Consider the following 23,206-nt stretch of genomic DNA (forward strand, 5'->3'; position numbering starts at 1 on the left):
TGGATAGCAACGAATCGCATAGTGTGAGCCGGGCTTTAGAGACATTGGCCTGTATTCTGAAGTCACGGTCTAAATCTGTGCTAAAATTATGGGGAGCCAAAATTTCAAAAATTCTGTTTAACTTGTATATTTCTTATGTTTACTGTTTTGTTTCCTTTTGCTTTCATAATGAGGGAAAATACTTCAGTTATCATTCCCAGACAATTATAAACATTTTGGGTGTCATATGAATTAATGGATTTGATGTATACTGTTAGGGATTTGTGCCCCAATTGGCTCTCCATAGTTAAACCACAACTTTAAACCAGGGTTTAATATAAACCAGAGTTCAAAATACAGGACATTAAAACTACTTTGAGACTGAGTTCTGCAGCACCATTCCGGCTACTATCAGGCAAAGTGATTGTCACCTTGTCTGGAAACCCGGTTAGTTCGAAGATGTATGTTTTAAATTGGAGATGTCTCTCAAAAACTGCAGCCTCTGAGACATCGAAGAGACTTCTCCTTTGGAGAGATAGGTCCTTTAAGCCGGCTTTTCACTCTATACAGGTGGCCGCTGAGAGAAGTTTAACTTTATATTCTTTTCATTTCAATAAATAAAGGCATGTTCACACTGTTGGTTTGCATCCAATATGCAACATTTATTTCCCCACTTTAATGAGAATACTTTTTTGATGAGTTATCTCCCCTGAGAGGATTATTTGTACAATTTTGCATTCTCACATTAATACTCCTGGGAGGCGTTGATTCACAGTAATCAACTATGGAAGGCAAGGAACACCATAATTCATAATTTTCAATGAATATGCCACAGAATACATGTGTTGAGAGAACATACATTCATGTATGCACCAATTTAATGAATTCAAGCTTCTTTTTAACCAGAAGCATAGTGTGTACAAAAATTCTTTAGAAACTAATTGCAGTGTTGCTGGCTTTCCATAGTTGAGAACAAATAATTCACACATTTTCTTAAACCAAAATTCCAACTAAAGACCAAACCCAAAATAATAATTACAGTCCTATTTAGGTCCTGTTGTACAATGATCATTTATACTCTGTATGATAATTTAGCCTTTGGATCAAGGTTGAATTGGGTTGAATTGATAATGGGTATGCACAGCCTAATACATGAACAACTATAAAATCACATTGACTGAACTTTCAATACATGGTACAATGAAGCAAAATGGGGGGGGGGCATACATAATCATGATTTCTGCCTAAAAGGGCTTGCTGCAGAACTGGTTGCAATCAAAGTATCAATTGCAACTTGATTTTCAATCAATCAAAGAGCCCACAGTTTGGAGTTGAATTTTGAATTTTACATTGCAACTAATAAAGCAAATAGGTGTGTACAATAATTCAAGGCTTTTGAAGAAAATTTGATTTTCATGATTTGTACCTTGTACATAAATGGAATGTATGGTAGTAACAACAACACAAATATGAATACAAAAACAAAATGAAATTAAGTGCATTAAGTCAATACTTGTCAAAATGTGTGTACTCTCTTGCAACCCAGGAAGCTGTCAAAAATCTGCATTTACAACATTTAAAACGCATTTTTAGTCCGTACTTAAATACTATAAGAATTCTCAAAACAAGGTATGATTCAAAGTATTGTAATGATAAAGCAGTAAAAAAAGAAAAGAAAAGTAGACTGTATGTCCATATGTAGACAAATACATGTAGGGATTGCCAAAATGACTTCAACTTAGGATTGGACAATGTGCTTGTAAAACATTGATTATGAGAGCTGCATTGCATTGTCAATTTGGGAGGGTCAGTGATTATTTTTGATAAAACTGACAAAATGAATAAAAGATGCATTAAATGTATGTTTAGAATTTCAAATTTTCACCCAAATTTGCAAGGGCTCTGCAAAATACATTATAAAACAAAAACCAAAGAAACCACTGGGTTGAATAAATGAATACATTGCATTAACATCTAGGGTAGCTGTAAAAAAGCACAAGTAAATACCAACTGAAATTAAGCCATTTCCACAAACAAGCACACTTAAAGCTATCAGAGCACTTTTTAACTGACACTAACTTGTATGTTGGGAAGAATACGTCCAATACATGAAATAATTTCTTTGCCAAAACCTGCACACACCTTCGAGAATACAATTACAATTATGAACATGTGACCTTGAAAGCAATCCTTTCAAAGTGAATGATGTGGAATTCAAAAGCACACAGTTATAAATACCTGGAGATTTTTTCAAAAGGAGAATACTGTATAAAATGGTTCTGCCCTATCTAGAAACACCAGTATTTTTCAAAACTGGTAAATAAACAGTATAATTATTTACCCAGAGGCAAGTAAGGTTATGATGTGTATGCTGCAATAATAACAACCGACATGGCAACATGATTTACAAATAATTAAGTACCTTAGTGTACAAAAGTATCATCATTTACTAGTACACTGTACACATTGGTTAATCAGGGGTGTGAGTTGTCACAAATAAAAAGATCTGAAAGAAGCTGAAACTTGTAGGAAAAAGTCTGAAATAGAAAGAGCTCCCATACTTTTTGTAAAGAGGAAAGCCAAAAATAAGCTGAAATTAAGCTGAAAATCAAAACGAAAAAAATCTGAAATCAGATAAAAATCTTAACTCTCACACCCCTGGTTAATGAACAAAACATTCATTCACATATAATGCATTTATGGAATGCACAAATGAGACCAAACGTACCTGTAAATAATGGCATGCCTTAACTAGCAACGTCAACATTTGCATTGCTTCTTTTGAGTAATAATACTTGTTAAATTACAATTTAAGATGAGTGAAAGCTCTTGGATCCTAGCACTTGGAAAAGACACAAAATGTATTCAATCGAATGGACATATATGCGTTCAGCTTGTGAACATGTTTCCATTATAAGAACGGACTGTTTCAAGTCTGCCACATCAAGGTGAGTGTTATTTTCATATGATAATACATTTCTACATGATGTAGGTAATTACTAGAATATGATCAATACCCTGATTATATCCTTGAAAATAGAATAAAATAAAATGAAATGAGATGATCATCAGGGGAGCGTTTCATAAACATTTTTGTCCGACATGTTGTCAGATCTGACATCTTTCCTTGATTTTGATTGGCTGATATACAATGTTACTACGGTAACTGTCGGATATAATGTCTGACAAGTCCTTTCATGAAACGCTCCCCTGCAGTCCATTTAGATCATATTGTCTTCAGCATTTAAGGATGATGGAGATCTAGAACGGATAATGCACTTTACAATCGGAGTATAAAATGATGTATTTACTGCACATTGTCTGTTCTCAAAACCATGAAAACCTGGTTTAAATAGAAAAAAGGGTATCTTCAGAGGTTCATTAAGAATAAATAAGGATGCCAAGATTATATTAAGATGAATATTATCTTCAGCATAATACAGCCTACATCATGTGTAAGGAAAATAAAGTATAACAATTCCTGGGATCCGTCTCACAAAGAGTTATGATTGATGCGATCAATCTCAAATATATGGAAATCCATCAATGTCGTAATTTTCTCTTTCGGAAATTTGCCTAGTGTCCTTTGAAAACAAAGAGAAGCATACTGAATTGTCAAGAAAACAGTGAATGTATGAATATGCATTATTGCTAGAAAATATTTTGAACAAACAAGTATTTTAGATGTTGATGTTGCTGGCTTTCCATAGTTGCGATTGATCAGATCAATCGCTACTCTTTGTAAGACGGGGCCCAGAAATCCTGATTGTAATACTGGACTCCAATGAACGGCTTCAGTATCAATCAGGCTCACATTTTTGAAATACGGATATTTAAAAAAAGGTTTGGGGAATAAAACAAGTGGAAACCACCTAAAGTGCAACTGATTTTCTTTTTCAACTTTCCCCACTACAATTAAGCTTTATTCATGGAGTGATGAATAATTATTAGCTAAAACATATTACATATATAACTAGAAAGATCACTGTCACTAGAAAAATGCCCAAATTGTCTTGGCCTCATTGGTCATATTCTCAACCAAAACTACTACTTACTTTTTTCTAAAAAAAATTCACAGTTGATTTGGTTTGATTGCCTGACATTTCTATATTAAAAGGAAAAGCAAAGTCTTTCTTTAACATTTAACCATGCAATGAAAAAAAAAAAAATCACCTACACAAATACACAAAAGAACACTTATGAAGCAAATTAGATCTGGTGCAATAATAACAAGTTATAGAAACAATGATGATGTTGTACTGCATTTCAAAATACTGTAATGGATCAGGGTCGCTTATATATCAAGATGTCTCAAGCAAATACTAACAAGGTAAATCACATACTTAATGATTGATTACATGAAGTTGTAACATTTTGGACAAAAAAATTACTAACCTGAAACTCTCAAATAGCTGCAATTCTTCTCATACCTGATTCAAGTTGTCACAGACAGAAATGGTTTAATCATGAAATCATGATTGCAATGATGTAAATTGCGTCATTGATACAAATACTAACAATCAGCTATCTATCGCCTGAAGCCTCAATTGACCCTCATGCATTGTTAATACCCCCATTACACCAACGCTGCGTCCATGCAGTTCTCGCTACGTCAAAGAAAAATGGCCATGACGCAGTGGGAACTGCTGCAGCGTACTGAGAGCGTAGCGAGAACTGTTATTGACGTGGCATAGTCTGCATGGTCTCCGGAGACAAATTTTCCGCTACGTGGACTTTGAGCATGTCCAAAGGACCTTCTTATCGCGTACTAAAAGCTCCATCGACGTAACATAGACGAAGCGGACACGGAAAGAATACCACTAACGCGCCATGAACGTATCAAGGACGTAGCATGCACGGGACGATTTCATATTTTTCGAAAACAAGGAAGTTATCGTTACGTCCCTGCCATTTTTTTCGGAATTTCAAGGACGTAGCGGGAACTTCCTCCGTTGTAATGGGGGCATAAGGAGTTGGTGAGAATTAAAATGTTGTGGTGTCTCTGATAACAGAAGGCCTAATAAAAAAACTCTTTTGCCCTCATCCAACTGACCATAAAATGCCCCCCCCCCCCAAAAAAAAAAATTAAAGCAGAACCAAAATATACAATTTATGCAATGTTTATATGAAAAAATATCAGAATTAGACGAAGAACTTGCTCAAATTTGAAAATGGCTTTAAAAAAAGCCCTTAAATACATGTAACGGTATGTGTTTTGAGTTTTACTGCCTGAATAAATCATCCCATGCATGATTTTTCTTTGAGCACTGTCGCATATTATGATATACAAACCAACAACTTTCCGTTTTGGGGCTAATGAGGGCGACAACCTTACAATTGTTTTAGGCCAACAGTAATCAAAGTTAAGGCACAATCAAAATGCACAAATGCACATGCATGCAGCACCATTAGATGTAGATGGAATATTTGTCATGAATAACCCGATTTCACAACCAATTTTGGGGAGTGTTTCAGGAAATAAACAGTGATTTCCACTGACAAATTTGCTCTTAGCCAATCAGATGCAAGGATTTCAGTAGCTTATAACAGTTGTCAGTGAAAATCACAGATATTGGTTTCATGAAATCTGGTCCAAAGGTCCACACATTTATCAATACTAGTCACAGAGGTAGACCTACATGGAAACAAGAAGCATACAAAATGGATGTATTATTCAAGTACTCAAAATCTTGCCTCGCGTGTAAAATTCTTCAATATCACGTAAATATATCTAATCTGCACTCCAGTACTTTGGGCTTTCATTCTGCTATAGACCAGTTTGGAATTAGTGCTGAGATGCATGACCAAAAATATCCATAAATCTTCTACACATAGAGGCCCACATTTTGAAGTTAGGTTTAACTTAGACCAAGGTCTAAGTCTGTGCTAAAATTATGGGGAGCCAAATATTCAAAGATTCTGTTTATATTGTATCTTTGTTATGTTTACTATTTTGTTTCCTTTCACTTTCATAATAAAGAAAAATTCTTCAGTCGTCATTCCCAGATAACTATGAATGATTTGAGTGTCAAATGAGTTAATAAATTGGATGTGTACTGTTATCTCCTTTGTTAAACCACAACTTTAAACCAGGGTTTAATTCAAGCCAGTGTTCAGAATACGGGCCAGAGACTGAAGTGTTGATATACAGTGACAGCACTTGGTATCAATCCATTTCACTTGAGCCTTTGAAAGTGTCGAACCCCTTAATAACAGAGTATGAATTCCTTTAAAAATTTGGGTATTAATATCAAAGATCTTGATCCACATGGTAAAGTTCCTAGTCTCCTAATCTTGGATAGGATCTACATGTAGATCTAGATCAATGCGCGCAAAGTTAAACAAGGATTCTATGTCACAAATGGTAGCAATTGATTTTAATCAAACTCATATTGAGACCGATCACAATTCCCATCTCTTAACTACATAATTTGAGATCAATTACAACTTGAGTCTAATTTGAATCTATCGCAAGTGTGGCAAAGCAATTGAAAGCATATTCTTTTGATATCCATATCCTTCGCAAAGTGTTAACATGCACGTGCAAACTGAAATCCAGTCCAGCTTACATTATCAAGTTGCTCAGAAATTGACCATATTGGTAATCTCATTCAAAGTCTACTTAACTCTAGCTTACATTATTCTTTGCTCAGATTGTGACCACACTTACACTCTCCTTTAAAGTCTACTAAAGTTTTACTTACATTATACTTTGCCCAAACTGTGATCAAACTGAAACTCTCCTATAAAATCTACCTAAGTGTAGCTTAGTACATTATTCCTTGCTCAGATGGCTATGAAATTAATACTCATACTTACATGTAAGTCTAGCTTACATTATTCTTAACTCAAATTTTGATCAAATTGATATTCTCCTAATCCTGGTCCAGCCCTTGATATGTTCGACAAGTGATCTCCGATCTTCTTAATCAGTTCCGTCTGAGACTCCAAGAAGTTATCTTCAACGTAGTCTGCAAGCTATAGCAGGAGAAAAAAGAATCTTAATTCTTGAATGATAAAATACAGTTGAAAATCAGATGAGTCAATTGAAAAAGCAATGAAAACATTAAAATGAATGTATGAATATGAATATTTGAATTAACTCATAGCTGCTGATTTTACAAGCACAAATTATGGTACGAATACAGAAGCTCAAAATTCCTAACTTTTAGATAACATTAGATATTTATTTCATGTACATGGTATCATAAATTTTACTGGTAAATTTATTAAAGGAACAACTCACGATGAGGCCTATTGACAATAGCAACAGATTTAAAAAAAATCTTGCTTTACTAAGATTTTTTATTGCTGTATTTGGACATGTTTAGAAAACAAGCATAACACTGACAATTTAATCAAAATCGGATGTAAAATAAGAAATTTATTATATTTTAAAGTTTTGCTTAATTTCACAAAACAGTTATATGCACATCCTGGTCGGTATGCACATGAGGGGACTGATGTCGTCACCCACTCACTATTTCATATGTATTTTATTATATGAAAATTGAAATATTCTTAATTTTTCATCATCATGTGAAAGAAATTTAATTCTTAATGGAACATTTAGTATCACCATTTTTTTGGACATTTTATGGTTCAGTCAAGTTTGACCTTATTGTCAAATCTGTAAAGATTGAAATATTGCATAATTCAAACAATAAAAAAGAAAAAAAATTGTTGACTTTCTCATTCGCATATCACTGAGTTGTAAAAAATAAGCGAAACTTTAAAATGTCATAATTTTGATTTTGACGAAATTTTGAATGTTTGATTTTTCCTTATTGACGCAAATCAATATTTACTGGGGTGAGCTTGACCTTTAAGACTGATATCTACAAGTACAGAAAGAAAATATACCATGGTATGAACCGTATCGGGCCAGTGTGCATTCAATGCATACAGACCTTCTCACACTGACTTAAATTTGTCGTAATTATTCAAGATGCATTTGTAATTTTGTACAGCTGTCCGAAATTCTCCAAAATCAAAATGGTTAGCATCAAACTTTTTTGGTAAAGGGTGGGAATTCCTCAAGCCAGGGTGAGTTTGCTGCATTGTTGTAGAACACTGAGACTTCTGATGAAACAAGTTTTAAGCACTATACCAAGAACATTTATCTCATTATCATTCCTTCAGTTTCACAGTAACTGTACCTGTTCGTCTCCATATTTCTCAGCAAGGTTGTATAAGTTCAGATAGTGTTGGTTACTAGCTTTCTCCGCTACTAAGCTCTGCTCCATAGCTTCACTTCCCGAGCCCCATTCATTCTTACTTGGCTTCTGTAAACAAAACAATTTAAGATGGTATACAATGATAATGTATTGTACAGTGCATCACAGTTTTTTTATTAAGGAAATCACGATTCTCAATCATTTTTCTAACATAGTCAAATGATGTGACATTTTACATACATCGTCACGAGGTTCATTTCACTTCTTCAGAAAATTCAATAACTATTCACTATATTTTCATCCAATGTTGATGAAATTCTCGATGTTTTGCTTGTTTGATTATCTTCAAAAGGTCAAAGCAGATCATTTTCATATTCAATTTTATTCAAATTGTCAAATCATATCACTTTCAGCCTTCAAAGGACCCAATTGGAGTACGTTTGTTTGATATAATAAATCATATTATTTTGTTAATTTATAAATCATCCTGGCGTTTTGAAATCATAAAATCATATCATTTTCAGCATGGAGAACCCTTTTGGAGTACCTCAATGTTCTTCGTGTTTGATCTTCATCTAAATTTCTTGTTGATTTACATAAATCATCTCATTTTCTCATTTGATTTTATTAAAATCATCATAGTATCTTCAGCCTGGAATGTTCTTATGAATTTCTTGTTTGTTTAATAAATTAGATTTTTTCCTTGTTTGATTATATTCAAATCATACTATTTTCTGTTTGGCTGGCCCCTTCATACTTACAGCGATATCTTGGAGCATGATACGTCCTCCGCGCTCATTCTGATACTTCAGTAGCATCATGGCATGATTCCTCTTCGAATCTGAGAGATTTTTGAAATACTCATGGAATCCTTTTAAAGCAACGTCATCACGATCAAAATGGAAGGCCTGAAAGGAAAATAAGACCAGAATTAATGAATATCCAATATAGCAGTTAGTTGTTTCAAATCCCTACAGCTGTTACTTACCCCAGCTTTAGCACTTCAAACCTGATCGGACGCTTGTGCATTCATGGAATTTCTTCCTATTAATTTGGAGGCAGTTGCCTATTAAAATGTATGATAAATTTCAAGAATACCCCGTTTGATACGACTGAAATCATGAAAAAAGTGTTGGGTAATCGATGTAGCTCCGCCGCGAAAAAATATGCATGGCTACCCAACCTCCCAAACCACTTGTTCACTGCAACCACCCTGCCTGTGGGGAATCTACATGTAGATCTAGACCCTACATGTATATATGCAGTATACAACACACATTTAAAAAAATCATTAAAATACCACTTTTGTAACCAAAAATACTCCATACAGTTGCAAATTATTTTTCATTATGATTAGTAGCCTAACTTCAACTTAGGGATAATATTTGTATTCACCAGCGTCCAAAGGCAGAGCTATAAAAAACCTTGAATTTTGGGCATATGCCCAATGTTTTTTTTGGTAAAAGTAACATTTCAAGGAATTGTCATTTTTCAATCTCTCATTTAGAAAAAAGTAATTAAGAGAATTCAATTCAATTTACTATAGTATAGATCTAGACCTAGATGTACATGTTAATGTACATGTTAATCTATTATATCGAACTTTAAACTGTAAGATTAGTCATGCTATTGCTAAGCCTAAGTTAGTTAGGTTAGAATAGAGTTCTAACGACTAAGACTCTAAGTTCTAACTTGTGGAAACTGACAGTGTCAAAAAATCAAGCATTTGTCCCCAAGAACAAGATAATATAAGCTGAACATTGCCAACCTTATTGGCAAGACTTCCATATGTCCCCTCTACTAAAATAAAAAAAAAGAAAATGGTTTATCAAGAATAATCTAACATATATGTTATATCTAAGATATTTAAGAAGGAAAGGTTGGATACATACCAAAATATGGCTTTTTTTCCCATCAAAATCTCAATGTGTGTAATTCCCAATGCCATGGTCATGGCATGGGCCATGGCATCGGTTTATCTAGTCAGAAATATAATACTCTTGGAGAGTAGACTAGTCGCGATATCGGTTGATATTACACAGGCCCCCCCCCCCCAAAAAAAAAATACAGTTTATTTTGCTTTCTCTCCTTGCTGCTTTAGCACAACATAACAGAAGAAATGTACTAAAAGAAATTATTACTTGCAATCAAAACAAAAGTAAAAGGAAACAAAAAAAAGAAAAAGAAAAAAAAAGAAATGAAATAAAAAAGGAAAAAAATAAGAGAAAAAAAAAAGATGAGAAAAGGAAAAAAAAGGAGAAGAAAAAAAAACACAGAAAAGAAATAGAGAAAAGAGAGAAGAAAAAATAAGAAAAGAACAAGAACATGAAAAGAAAAAAAAGAAAAAGCATAAAAATAAGTCATAATAAAAGAAAACAGATTTTAAAAAAAGAAAATAACAAAAAAGACAAAGAACCAAAACAAATTTACAGGAAAAAACAACAGGAAAAAGATGTGAAGGAAAAAAAAAGTATTAAAAAATAGGATGAAGGGAAAGAATTTTCCATCCTCACAATGAAGGCTCCAAATCAATCAATGCAGTGGCAAATAGTCATTTTCTGACTGGTTGCCAACCCAACACAAGAAGATAACCGTTATGAAACCCATGGCTTTCAACAATTTATGCTAGCTCAGTCATGTCAGTTGAGTAAGGCGACAGACTGGAGATGCCTCGTTCTGCAGCTGCAGTGAGGTTCGAATGACAAAGTTCCAACCGGAACTTGGCGGAAGAAAAAATAAGAAAAAGAGAACAAATGAAGGGGGTTTTGAGGAATTTTTTTTTATTATTGGAGGGGACATGAGAAAGCCTTTCCACCTTATTTCCTTTGGTAACAGAGAACTATCATAGGCCTACATAGAACCTTAGTCCTTACAACTATACCACTCACACGTATTGGGAGGTTAGTATTAGTATTACTAACCTCGCACCACGAACCGCGTTTGGCAGTGGATTTCTAACTAGTGGGTCGCGCGTGCTGGGATCTCACTTCTTGGGTCCACAACACACGACTTCTATGGCTTGAATTTTCTGTGCGCGGCGGCATGTACTGCTTGGGTGCAACTATACAAGTTACATCGTGGAATGAGTGTCTTAACCACAGCCACAGGCCCATCAACGCCCAAGCCAAGGCTGGCGTTGACCTCCCCGCCCCCGTAGCTACCGGCAAGCACCCACTCGAGATATCGCTCTCAGTCTCACTCAGGCATTCTCACGCAAACGCAAATGATTTGAATTACCATTGAAGCGTAGAGGTAGGATGAAGTAAACTGTTGGTTGATCATTTTATTGATGGCAGCTTCACATTCTGCATGGTAATTATGACGCACAATCGAGCCGGCCATGTTGAAATTTATCTAGAAATCACTAGAATTCTTTGAGTAAGGTAGGAAGGTGAAAAACAGTTTTGTAATCGTACTCCAATTAATTGTACTGCATGAAACAAAGAGGGCGCTCTAAAGAACTTCACACTGCACAGAGTTACTATTCACATCAAACAACGTGAATGTTGATGAGAAAACCCGGTGACAAAAGAAATAATACTATAGTATCAAAATCACAGATCTGGAGAAAACTATGACATTTTTACTTTTTATTACACGAAAAGGTGATAGGGACCTATATCGGATCTTGGTCAGTAAGCAAATGTGGGAGCAGACCAGCAGACTATTACACACAATCATATTCACTCTTTCTTTTATAGGCATAAAATAAAAATAATTTATTTAAAAAATCACAATTTGTGTTGAGGATATCCACTATTTTTTTTATCCGTGATTAATCCAACCAAGACCTACATTGGTCAAGGAAAAATTGAAATAGGGCCTACACGTATTCTATACAGGCCTGACAATATACAAACTCTAGTCTTGTAAATTGACATTATAGGCCTATCAATGACTAATTTAAAATGGAAAATAATGCGACTTTATGGGGAAAATGTTTTCTGAGTTTACTTTCTACATAGACGATTTGGTAAAAATTTTAAGTTTTCATGTGCAATGCATTTCCATCATCTTTTTCGCACAAAATAGCATGAATTATTGGATATCGGTCAGTGAATTACTATTTTTTACTTTTATCAATGGGCAATTGTAAGTCTTTGAGAGCAGTGGAACTTTTTTATCGTTAATTGTTTAAGCCTAAATATGAACACATTTCACTCTTTCTATCCTCCGAGCTGAAAATTATCATTTCTAAATAAAAATGCAGAAAATTAATCTGATAAGAAATAACGAAGCCTTCCATTTTCAAGTAAAGCAATATAGACAAACTTGCATATCGTCATGAATTAGGTGGATCGATGCATGTATACTCACTTTCCCCTTTCTTATGTTATTACATGAAATCATAATTATTTCATAATTATTTTCATATATTATGACTAGCCCGTATAGACAAAGATTCGGGGGTTTGATTGAAAAATAATTCGAGAGCAAAATAGTGGCGAAAAGGGCCGGAAGAGCATTGGGGATAAGGATTGAACCCGATCCTTGACAACAGCACACTTGAAGCATTGAGGCAATCAGTGTTGTCTCTCGAGATTTCTCAGAGGACAAAATATGAATAAAGATAATTTCATGTAACAATATTGGGGATATATGACATAAACCATTTGCTCATTTATTTTTCATGAAGACATGCATCAATCATGTTTCACCGAAATAATGCAAATCTTTAAAATAGCCATAGCCTGTGTCAACACAGAAAAAAATCAAAGAATAAGAACAAAGAAAGTTTGAGAAAAATCGGACAAATGAATGAGAAAGTGATATGAGCATCTGAATATTGCAATCATTAATGGAGATTCACCCATTGGCAATGCGACAAGGATGTGTGATGCACGGAAATTTCCGTGGTGTGATGTCACATGTGAACAACTTTCCCTTTGATGGACTATAGAATACCCCCAAATGTGGCTTTTTGCCCGGGGGGGCCACTTCCATTCACGAGTGGATACCATGCGCGACCATGGGGTCTCGAAAAGCACCCTAAACACGTAATTTCCATATTGTGAAAATGCACCCCTTAACAAGTATTGGCGTGTGAAACCCTACCCTTAACAAGTGTTGGAAACAAAACGATACTCCTGGCAAATGTTCCCTGAAATGAACCCCTAAACAAGTACAGGAATGTTTTATTGTTACGGGTCCTTCGGTCGTCGGCTTTACCTTATTTGGTTTAGTACGACCCCGCCTTCTACACCTCGCGCAAATAGGACTCTAAACACGAAGTGTTGGGGCAAAAAGGACATCCTTTATAAAACATTTTAATTTTTTTTATCATCCCCGCGAATTCGACCCTAAACACGTAATTTTCCTAGCGAAATAGATACCTTTTTTTCATTATTTTTGTGTTTTTGACACCCTTATCACGTTACGTACGTAACGTGCCCTATCGTGAAAAAGACATCCTTTTTACGTGTTTTTTTGGTCGCGCATGGTATCCACTCGTCAATGTAAGTGGCCCCCCCCGGGGCTTTTTGCTTTTTCTTATATGGTGATACAAACTCTTATGATGTATTCTTTAAAAATATGTATTACATGCACTCCTATAGAAAGAACACATGATCTACCAGCTGTTAGATGTGATAAAAGAGGCATTTTAAGTGAAATATATAAGTAATGCACGGGGAGAGTTGTTCACAACTGACATCACACATCTTTGTCGCATTGCCAATGTTAGGATCTCTATAGCATTAGTGATCGCACTATGCTCATAACTTTCTTATTATTTGTCCAATTTTTCTCAAACTTTCGTTGATCTGTTTCTTTGATTTTTCTGTTTTCACGTCGAGCTATTTTGTTCCAAAGGTTACATTCTCCTTTAAATTATTCTGATTTTATTTTCAGTGTTTTTTTTTTTTTTTTTTTTTTTTTTGGGGGGGGGGGGGTCTTAAATATCGTGGTTCTTGATGATAAACGATGGCTGAAATAGAGAGTAAAGTAACTTGCATTTTGTCCTGTTCTGATTAAATAAATTATATCATAAAAATAAAACAAAAGAATGGATATTGGCAAATTCTGTCTATCAATTCAATTTATTTCCACTGTAAAAAAAACAACACTACAAATATAATGCAATATATACGTATCAATACTTCTTGTGGGGGACCATAAAAAGCACAAATAAATAGACAGATCTTAGAATACTAGGAAACCCATAGAGATGTATACTAATAATTAGTATACAGGGGCGGATCCAGCTTTTTATAAAGGGGGGGTTGGGGTGGTATGCGAGGGAGCGTAGCGACCGAGTCCAAGCGAGCGGAGCGAGCGAGGGGGGAGGGTGTGGGAGGGGGGTGTCCCCCTCCCACAGTAGGGAAATTTTTTGAAAATCTGTGTGTGAAAATGGCGTTTTCTAAAATTACAAGTTAAAAAAAAAAGATAAGATTTAAAAAAATGGTCCCCGGATTTTTTTTTTTGGGGGGGGTTGCAACCCCCCCAACCCCCCCTCTAGATCCGCTTCTGGTATACATCTCTATGAGGAAACCCTAGTCATTCAGATCAGTACAAATCGAGTGATGCAAATTGGCAACTTCATAAATAGTCAGGTGACTCGTCGTGTTCTCAACCACAGTCCTTGTTTTAACTGAACTTACTCCCTCTGGAAAACTTTAAGCATCATACATGTAACACCCCTTCTATTTGTACACGATTCAATACGAGTGCGATCCCTGACCGAAGTCCAACCATTTCCAACTCACATGTATGAGAATACAAGCCGCGTGACTTGGCACTACACTGTCGTATTGTTCTTGTAAAACGTAAACATTCCCCACCTTTTCTTTTGCACACGGACCTTGAAATTATAATGACGAAATCTATTTATAGTAGTAGGCGGATGACGTAATATACACTGTTATTGTTGAACAATTAAGATTTCCGTAAAATTCTGGAAAATTCGTTTAAAGATTGCCTATGTATACTAACATGATATAGTCCGATCTTCAGTATAAACTTATATCTAAATGAAATGATGGATATAAAGGCCTATTATAGGTTTATTCAGTAAAAATAGTCCATGTGAAAAAACAAGGCCGGCGGGTGCATGACGAGTGTGACACTTTGATAAGGTGCGTCAACTCAACCGATGGGTCCTTTTCGCCCACATAGCACAATTGATTTTTTTTTAAACATGCCTATAAGGGAATGTTAAAGTATGTTACTAATTCAGTAAGATTTCCAGTTCATTTTTTAAAACACTATTCGCGTTCCGCGTATTCCGCGACTATCTGCGCTAAACACCCCCTATCGTATTTCCCCCCCTGGCGATGGTGTCACGCGCGTAAAACATTCCCCATAGACTTGTGTGTTAAAATGGCGCTTAAGAAAAATTCATAAACAATAAATGTGAAATTATATAGAGGGTCGAATGTTAACCACCTTTAGTAGGATATTTATCTGACATTCCATATCTGACCAGAGAAGCTAGGTATCGTAGCCAGCTCACTTTAAAAATAAATCGCCATTTATGAAGATAATGATGGGATCAAATTCATCAACTGAAACAGTAAAATAGCCCCAATTCTTCCGCCAGTCAAAAAATAGTTCCAACCCAGAAGGAAAAACCAGTTCCACTGGACCAGTTAGACCAGTAGAATTTTAACTGGTAACTCTGGAAATTGGAACATCGGTTTACTGGTCTAACTGGTCATACTGGTCCAGTTAAAAATTAAACTGGTCTTGAATTACTGGAATTTTATACTGGTCTTGTTTCTGGTGGTCGTTAGTGGTCTCACTGGTCTTCATATTGGTATCAAATTCAAGCTGGTCTTTACTGGTATTTTCTACTGGTCTGACTGGTCCTCGAACTGGTCGAACTGGTCCTCGTACTGGTCTTACTGGATCAATGTATTACATGCATTTTGTTTGTTATATACCATGGTCAGTGAAATGTGATGGAAAAGATGGTTAGTAAATTAATCTTTCTGCTGTTATTTTAATTGTGATATATGAAATTACACATTTTCATTGTGAATTAGTTCACACACTCATTTGGAAAGTTTTTAAACAACAATGAGTGCCATTGCAAGGATATTCCTTTCTAAATCCTGGTTTTTCTTTTTAAAATAGGAAATATGCAAATGAGGTAAACCACATGATCAGCATCATCAGAATTACTGGTATTACTGGTCTTGACCAGTTCAATTTCAAACAATGAATTACTTTAGACCAGTTGACTGTATCAGAGTCTTGCTTTGATGTTAATCATAAGGAAATAATTATTTTAATGATAATGTTAATAATTGATAATTATAATATTAATAATAATAATTACAATATCAATAACAATGATAACAGTAATAAGAATGATAACAACAATGATCATAATAATTATAATAATAATAATTATGATAATTATAAGAAGAATGATGATAACAATGATAACGATAATAACTTTCTCTGAATTGCAAGATTCATTTTCCATAATTCATCAAATGATCTGACTTGAAATAAAGTCATTATTTATTGGACCAGTAACACCAGTTTGATGAAAAACAATTTAACTGGTATTACTACTTTGCTTCAACTGGAATGCAATTGTTTGAACTGGTCTCCAGTTGATTTTTACTGGTCCAGTTAAAAATCAACTGGTCCAGTAAACATATACTGGAAACCAGTAAAAATCTACTGGAAACCAAATATTGGACCAGAAACACCAGTTTGATGAAAAACAATTTAACTGGTATTACTATTGCTTCAACTGGAATGCAATTGTTGGAACTGGTCTCCAGTTGATTTTTACTGGTCCAGTTAAAAATCAACTGGCCCAGTAAAAATATACTGGAAACCAGTAAAATTCTACTGGAAACCAGTAAAAATTCTTACTGGTCTTACTGGTTTTTTCTTCTGGGAAATCATCGATATAATTTATCTTCCCAATTTGGGCAAAGGAAGTTCAGTAGTTACCATTTCTAGAATCAGTGTTAGATTTTGAATCATATTCATACGCTTTTGCCAATCAGTAATATCAAATTGAAAAGAATCGAATGGGTTGGGTCGAACGAATATCTTTAGCCCTCCTGATGTAATTAGGCTCGTGGCACCATAATGGCAGTGACTCCCTCCTCCCCCTTAGACTATTTCAACGTCTGCATATCGATACATATATATAGGCTACTTCTCGATCGGATACCGAAAGTTTGTCGCACTAGTCTGCTAGTGGACCACGTACACTCAACTAAATTTATTAGTCAAACAAGTTAAAGTCGAGGTTTTTCACTCTGCAAAACCATAGTAGGGGTTGGGTGGCCAGGTGCAGCACCCAAATTACTGCCGTGGTTACTAGTAATCCCGCGACAGTTTTCCACCTTTACTTTGGAGGTGAAAGGGGATCGGGGCAGTGCATGGTCTCATAAAAAAAGCCTTTGGGCAACAAATCATTATCATCCCGAAATATGAAAATTTCATAAATTTTTATTTTGAATTGCTTCGCGATTTAAAATGAAAAAAAAGTGAAACGGGTGCATGCATCCCGGACCACACATGGAGAGAGTAACTCCCGAACTTTCTTTTTCTTTTTGAACCCTACCTATATAATTATCAAAATCATATCCACCTTTCCGGGGAAGAGAAATTGGTTATGTTGATTTCTACAAACTTTGCTGCTTAAGATAAATTTCACACGCCCCTTCAAATCCAAAAGGGAATAAATCTAAAATGGGGGGGGGGGGGGGCGTCCGGTACGTGTCTTTAAAACGACAAAGGTATAGGCAACTTTGGGTAAAACTTATCCCTCCCCCTCCCTATTAGAATAATTTCATAATGAGGACAAACCATATTATAAGGTCTTTGGGACAAACACTGGCGTACAAAAATAGCGGAGGTGGAGGCCATATGCATACCCCCCCCCCCCCCACCGAAAGAAGTTTCGCGACCAAGACAAAAATAAAATAAAAAATGCAGAAAGGAAAGGGGTAGGCCTAAATATATTATTCTCTTAATAATTCTTTTTTCAAGATTTTTCACAAAATTTAGTTTTTGTACTTAAAACTAATAAATTTTGCTCGCTCGCACGAAGCTTTTCATTAAAAAGTATGCGCTAAACTCCACTGTATGGCCTACTCAAAAATTTTCGCCCATTACGTCACAAAAACATGTATGTTATCTGTTACCATGCATGGCCAACCGAATGAGTAAGGTAAATAAGTAAGAATCAAAAATTCATGACAATAAAATACGTAACAAATGGGAAAGTTGTTTTAGCCACTTCCCATCAAATTGCTAATTTCAAATTTGCAGGGATGTTTGAAAAAAAAAATCTTAAAATCGTCTAGAACGACCATGGAGGTGGATACTTTATATTTATCAACCTCTATGAGAACGACTTCTTTTCTTCATGAAAAATGTGTTTTCTATGGCTAACTTTAAAACTTTAGTCTGAAAAGTGGCATCCCTGAAATAATCATATTCCTGAGGAGTGTTTCATCAACATTGGACAAGTTGTCAGATCTGACATCTTTCCTTGAATCGGATTGGCTGAGAAACACCATTACTATGGTAACTGTCGGGGAAAATGGGACTTTGTCAGAAAAAACATCTGACAAGTCCTTTCTCATGAACGCTCCCCCTGGGGACCGTTTCATGAAGTCGTCTTTCTCCGACAGTTACCATAAAAAGAGTGCCTCTCAGCCAATCAAAACAAATGATTTCACTGAAATTGTCAGCACTGACAATTCAATCAGTGCTGACAACTTTCATGACCCCCCCCCCCCCCCCCGGTGATCTAATTTTTGTTAACCGCCAGAATTTTATTTGTCATTTTTTCGATTTCTGTTCAACAATACTTTTGTTCTTAGATTTCTTTTCAAACCAATGATCATTATAATAAGGTGGGGGCACCCTTGATACAATGTATTTTTATAGTTAATAAAAAGGGGCAAATCTTAATAGGCAAAATGATGGGAGGGAGATGACGTCATTTTCTTCTCAATTCAACAGGGGTTTTATAGTTACGCGAGCCAGATATCTTTTTCTATACACTCATCTTTCTTCTCTTTTCTCTTCTTACACTTTTGTTCTCTCCTCTATTTTTACACTGTTTTTTTTTAATTGCTTGAAAATCATTTGGGGTGGGGGCGATTGCACTTTTCTTCAAATCATAACATTCCCAGAACTGCCAACTAGAACAAGAATATTTCAGTATTTGAATAGCTGAAAAATCAGTATTTTGGAGAGGAAATCAGTATTTTCAAAGAAATACCAAAAGACATCACATAAAAATAAGCATTTTGCACGAATGAAACCATCAATATCCTTCCAATTTTTTCAGTACTTAACACTGTATATCGGTGCTACTTGGCAGATCTGTGACCATACGATTTCCTTTTCACCTTTATCACAAATACATCATCCACTTCACCCAAATCGTTTTTTTATTCTTCCTCATATCAGAACTTTCTTGTTCAATTACTTTCCCTAGGGGTAAAAGGGGAGGAGACAAGTGGCGTACCTACATGTAGGACAAACGGAACCCCTACTATCACTCACAACAGGAATTAAATAGCCAATTCTAAATCCATCTCGACACTTTCATCTCATGCAAATTCGTCGACCACCGCAGATCATTCAACTTGCCACAAATTTACACCATCACCCCCCAACCCCGACTATATCCACTCCAACAAATTGATTTTAACAGCTAAAATCAAACAAGTTATGGCATTTGAAGTTTTGCATGTCGACACAGAAAAGCTATACATCATTGATCATTGTACCGACTTCAGTGTGCACGAGTGATATTTTGAGAGTTATTCCTGTTTGGTGTTCCTCTATTAATTCAAATTAACACTTTGTTGGAATGGATTAGTGATAAACAGAAATGAGTCAGATTCAACTGAATAATACACAGGACACAGTAAATTGTTACTTTTTGCTTATTTTTTTTTTACTCCTTGTCGCTCATAATGTAATGATCTTATAATACAAAATGACCTGCATTCAATGCAAGATTTACAACAGGGAATTTTTTTTTTTTAAATTTGCACCATATTACAATACTACACTCTAGGGCCCCAAAATCTAATGCTTGTTAAAAACCAAGGATTATTTCACAACCAGGGATTACTTTCAAGAAATAAAGTACTGTAGATATATTACTAGTAACACATACTGTCATATAATATTTCTGAAGAATTTGAGCATGTGTGTTGCTCCATAATTAGTATCTTAGCAGTGCTAAAGTGGTATTTTTAAGAGTGATTGCAAAAGAACTTCATTAGCAATTCTTAGAAACAGATTAAATTAAACCTGAAATATTTGCCTAATTATATATTATTTTGTTAAAGTCATACATGTATACAAGATTTACAGGTGCATAGGAGAGACAATAGAGGCCCTAGGTAGAAGCTTCGGAGGTTCAAGCTTTAGTCGAAGTGCTCCTTGTCGAACATGTACTCTCCGAGTCCTGGTCCGACGCGCTTCAGGTTGGTGACGTAGCCGCCAAGTTCCTTGATGGCCTCGACCTGCTCGGTCAGATAGTTGGCTTCCAAGAAGTCCGTCATCTACAAGTTAAGAAGAAAAAAAAGGGGGGAAAGGAAATATATTATTGTTGGAACTTGAAAGAACAGAATTATGAAGGCTCAGGGTCTATTTCCTTTCAGTTCGGGTAAAATTTCAATCTCGCATTCTAACCTATGTCATAATTTTTTGTTACATCCCATTTTGAGCCAAGCTTGCTTCATCATATAATGCTCTGTAGATCTCTGAGGTTTCTTTATTTTCTATTGATTATGGCTAAATAACAGATCACGATCCCGGAAATTTGACATGAAATACAGAACAGCCAGAACTCTGGCATCCCTGATCAATAGCAGATAGTAAATTGACTTTTTCACAGGAAGTGTCACGTTTGGTAATTGCTTCCTTTTGCACTAAAATCCAATCACATGGTCCCATCTACATTGGCCCAAATTACTGTCTCCTTTACTCCTGCCCTTGATGATTCAACATGCACCACTATCATACCATGACACTCTATATAGGCAAGCTATTTACTTTGGATGTAATCTCTTTAACAATCAAGAGTCGAATAGGCAGTTTTTGGCAAAATGGCATCCCGATTAAATGAATGGTTCTCCTCTCCAACTGCAACTAATGGCATAGTCAGATTTTTTATTGGCTTGGGCAAATTGTTTCTACCATACCATTACGCTTTTTATCAAAACACAGGACCTTTTAATAATTTAAAGTGGGCAAGCTCTACGTTTCAGTCTACATTAACTGCTTAGGCAAGAATCCTCCTACTTAGGTTCGACAGGGGAGAAATCACTCTTTAATCTGATAAACTTTGAGGTAGGTTGAATGGGTTATATTCTTGAAGTTGAGTAAATTTTGGCAGATGGGCAACCACATCAGAGAAGTGAAGAAAAGGAAGGTGGGGGGGGGGGGGGCACTGAGGATGACTAGTCTACACTACAGGAATATAATAACAAAACTGGATGATTATATTTTAAGTAAAAAACACAAGGTGAATCAGGAAAAAACCCTCAAAAATTGTTTTTATCTTACCTGAGCATCTTCGTGCTTGGATGCAATCTTGTGAAGGTCCAAGAGAGCTTGATTGACATGTTTCTCCAGGTCCAGGGCATCCTGCATGGCCTCCGCACCGGATGACCATGCAGACTTCTGTGGAGCCTTCACGTCCTGGAGCACGATGCGTCCCCCGCGCTGGTTCTGGAACTTCATCAGCTTCTGGGCGTGGTCCCGCTCTTCGTCGGATGCCTTCACAAAGTACTTGTGGATGTTCCCGAGGGCTACATCGTCACGGTCAAAGTGAAACGCCTGTCAGGACGAAAATTATCAGAGAAAATAATGAGCATTATTCATTTCATAAGATCTAAGGACTGCGAACTTAATAAAGGAAAAGTCTTATCTAGATTGGGATGGATGCTTGCTTGGACTTGGTTTCCATATAATCAAAGTGTCGTTTTGACAATAAGTAGATCAACAGTTAGGGCTAAAGCTCCAAATTTTGCATTCAGTCAGAGTCAAGCCAATTAACCCCAAAAGTGGCATCATTGACATTAAAAATGTGGCATCATGGTAAAGTTTGATCAGTTTCTTTTTTTGGAACCCAGTTTATGATTATTTGTAACATTTGTTCATGTTGTTTCTATCAGTCTCCCAACTGTTTTAACACAGAATTTTTTGCAACACACCAAAATGAATCTGAATCATCGTCGTGCTTGTGATCACTGATCTGGCATTCTGGGACTGGGAGGGTGGGGGAGAGGGCAATGTGCATTGCCAACATGTTCCCTAGGCCTAGCTGGCCACACAATACTTGAAATACTATTAACACATAATTTACATGTGATGCATGTTGGTGCAGCTGTAATGTTATCAAAAGCAAATTGGCAATCAATCGCCTCATCCTCTTACTAAACATGCCAGCGCCATCGCACAATCGACATCGCTCGAGTAGAAAAGTAATCTTGCTGAACACGGCACATTTTCAATTTCAGATGGTAAATTTGATTCATTCGCACTTTCTCCACACTTACAAAACTGAACCAACTGATACATTAACATATAACCTACGGATAAATTATACAAATTTGAGCGATCACCTGAAACACGTGAGATTTTCAAGACATTTTATTGATCATATATTTTTTTTCTAAGAATCTAACGTAACCAACGACGTGGCTGTGTTGTTCACCATACTCACCATAGCCAAGTACGTGTACGATGCATACAGTTCGAGGTTGATCTGGCGGTTAACTCCAGCCTCCGACTCTTCATGGTAGTTCTGGCGCACTTGAGCCATTTTGTTGGGTCTTGGTTGTGTTTTCTGGTAGATCTGAAGTAGAAAATATGGCTAAAAAGTTGTTACACTCGTGTTTTCGGGCACAAGATCAGCCTGGTTCCGACACTGCGAAAGCGCAAGAGATCTCGATTCCTCAATATTTTAATTGTGACGCAGCAAAGGCGCGCTCTTGTATTTATATGGTTGGCGAGCTGTTCCATTAAATGAACGTACCCCTATGATCCATACATAGAACTTAACCATGCATAATATACGTGGTTATGACGTATTCAATGACAAA

The 23,206-nt window shown here is 35.9% G+C and overlaps 2 protein-coding genes across 3 annotated transcripts; both read right to left on the reverse strand.

Annotated features, from left to right (window-relative positions):
- Window positions 1-620: 620 nt before the first annotated feature.
- LOC129268176 (soma ferritin-like) lies at window positions 621-11,618 on the reverse strand. 2 transcript variants are annotated; one of them, XR_010294671.1, is made up of 5 exons: window positions 11,394-11,618; window positions 8,918-9,064; window positions 8,139-8,264; window positions 4,019-6,957; window positions 3,715-3,952 (listed from the first exon to the last, which is right to left on the reverse strand). XR_010294671.1 is itself a non-coding variant. In XM_054905759.2 (4 exons), the coding sequence occupies exons 1-4, from the start codon at window positions 11,496-11,498 to the stop codon at window positions 6,823-6,825; spliced, it is 513 nt and encodes a 170-aa protein (XP_054761734.2). In that variant the 5' UTR covers window positions 11,499-11,618; the 3' UTR covers window positions 621-6,822. The 2 variants fall into 2 exon arrangements, 1 of the variants encoding a protein (XP_054761734.2); XM_054905759.2 differs by having other exon boundaries at window positions 621-6,957.
- An 8,400-nt stretch (window positions 11,619-20,018) lies between these two features.
- LOC129268175 (soma ferritin-like) lies at window positions 20,019-23,165 on the reverse strand. The gene is made up of 3 exons (XM_054905758.2): window positions 22,828-23,165; window positions 21,666-21,938; window positions 20,019-20,659 (listed from the first exon to the last, which is right to left on the reverse strand). Exons 1-3 carry the CDS (start codon window positions 22,924-22,926, stop codon window positions 20,522-20,524), a joined length of 510 nt encoding a protein of 169 aa, XP_054761733.1. The 5' UTR covers window positions 22,927-23,165; the 3' UTR covers window positions 20,019-20,521.
- Between the last annotated feature and the right edge of the window lie 41 nt (window positions 23,166-23,206).

This window comes from Lytechinus pictus, chromosome 9, assembly GCF_037042905.1.
Source record: "Lytechinus pictus isolate F3 Inbred chromosome 9, Lp3.0, whole genome shotgun sequence".
Classification (NCBI taxonomy): Eukaryota; Metazoa; Echinodermata; class Echinoidea; order Temnopleuroida; family Toxopneustidae; genus Lytechinus; species Lytechinus pictus.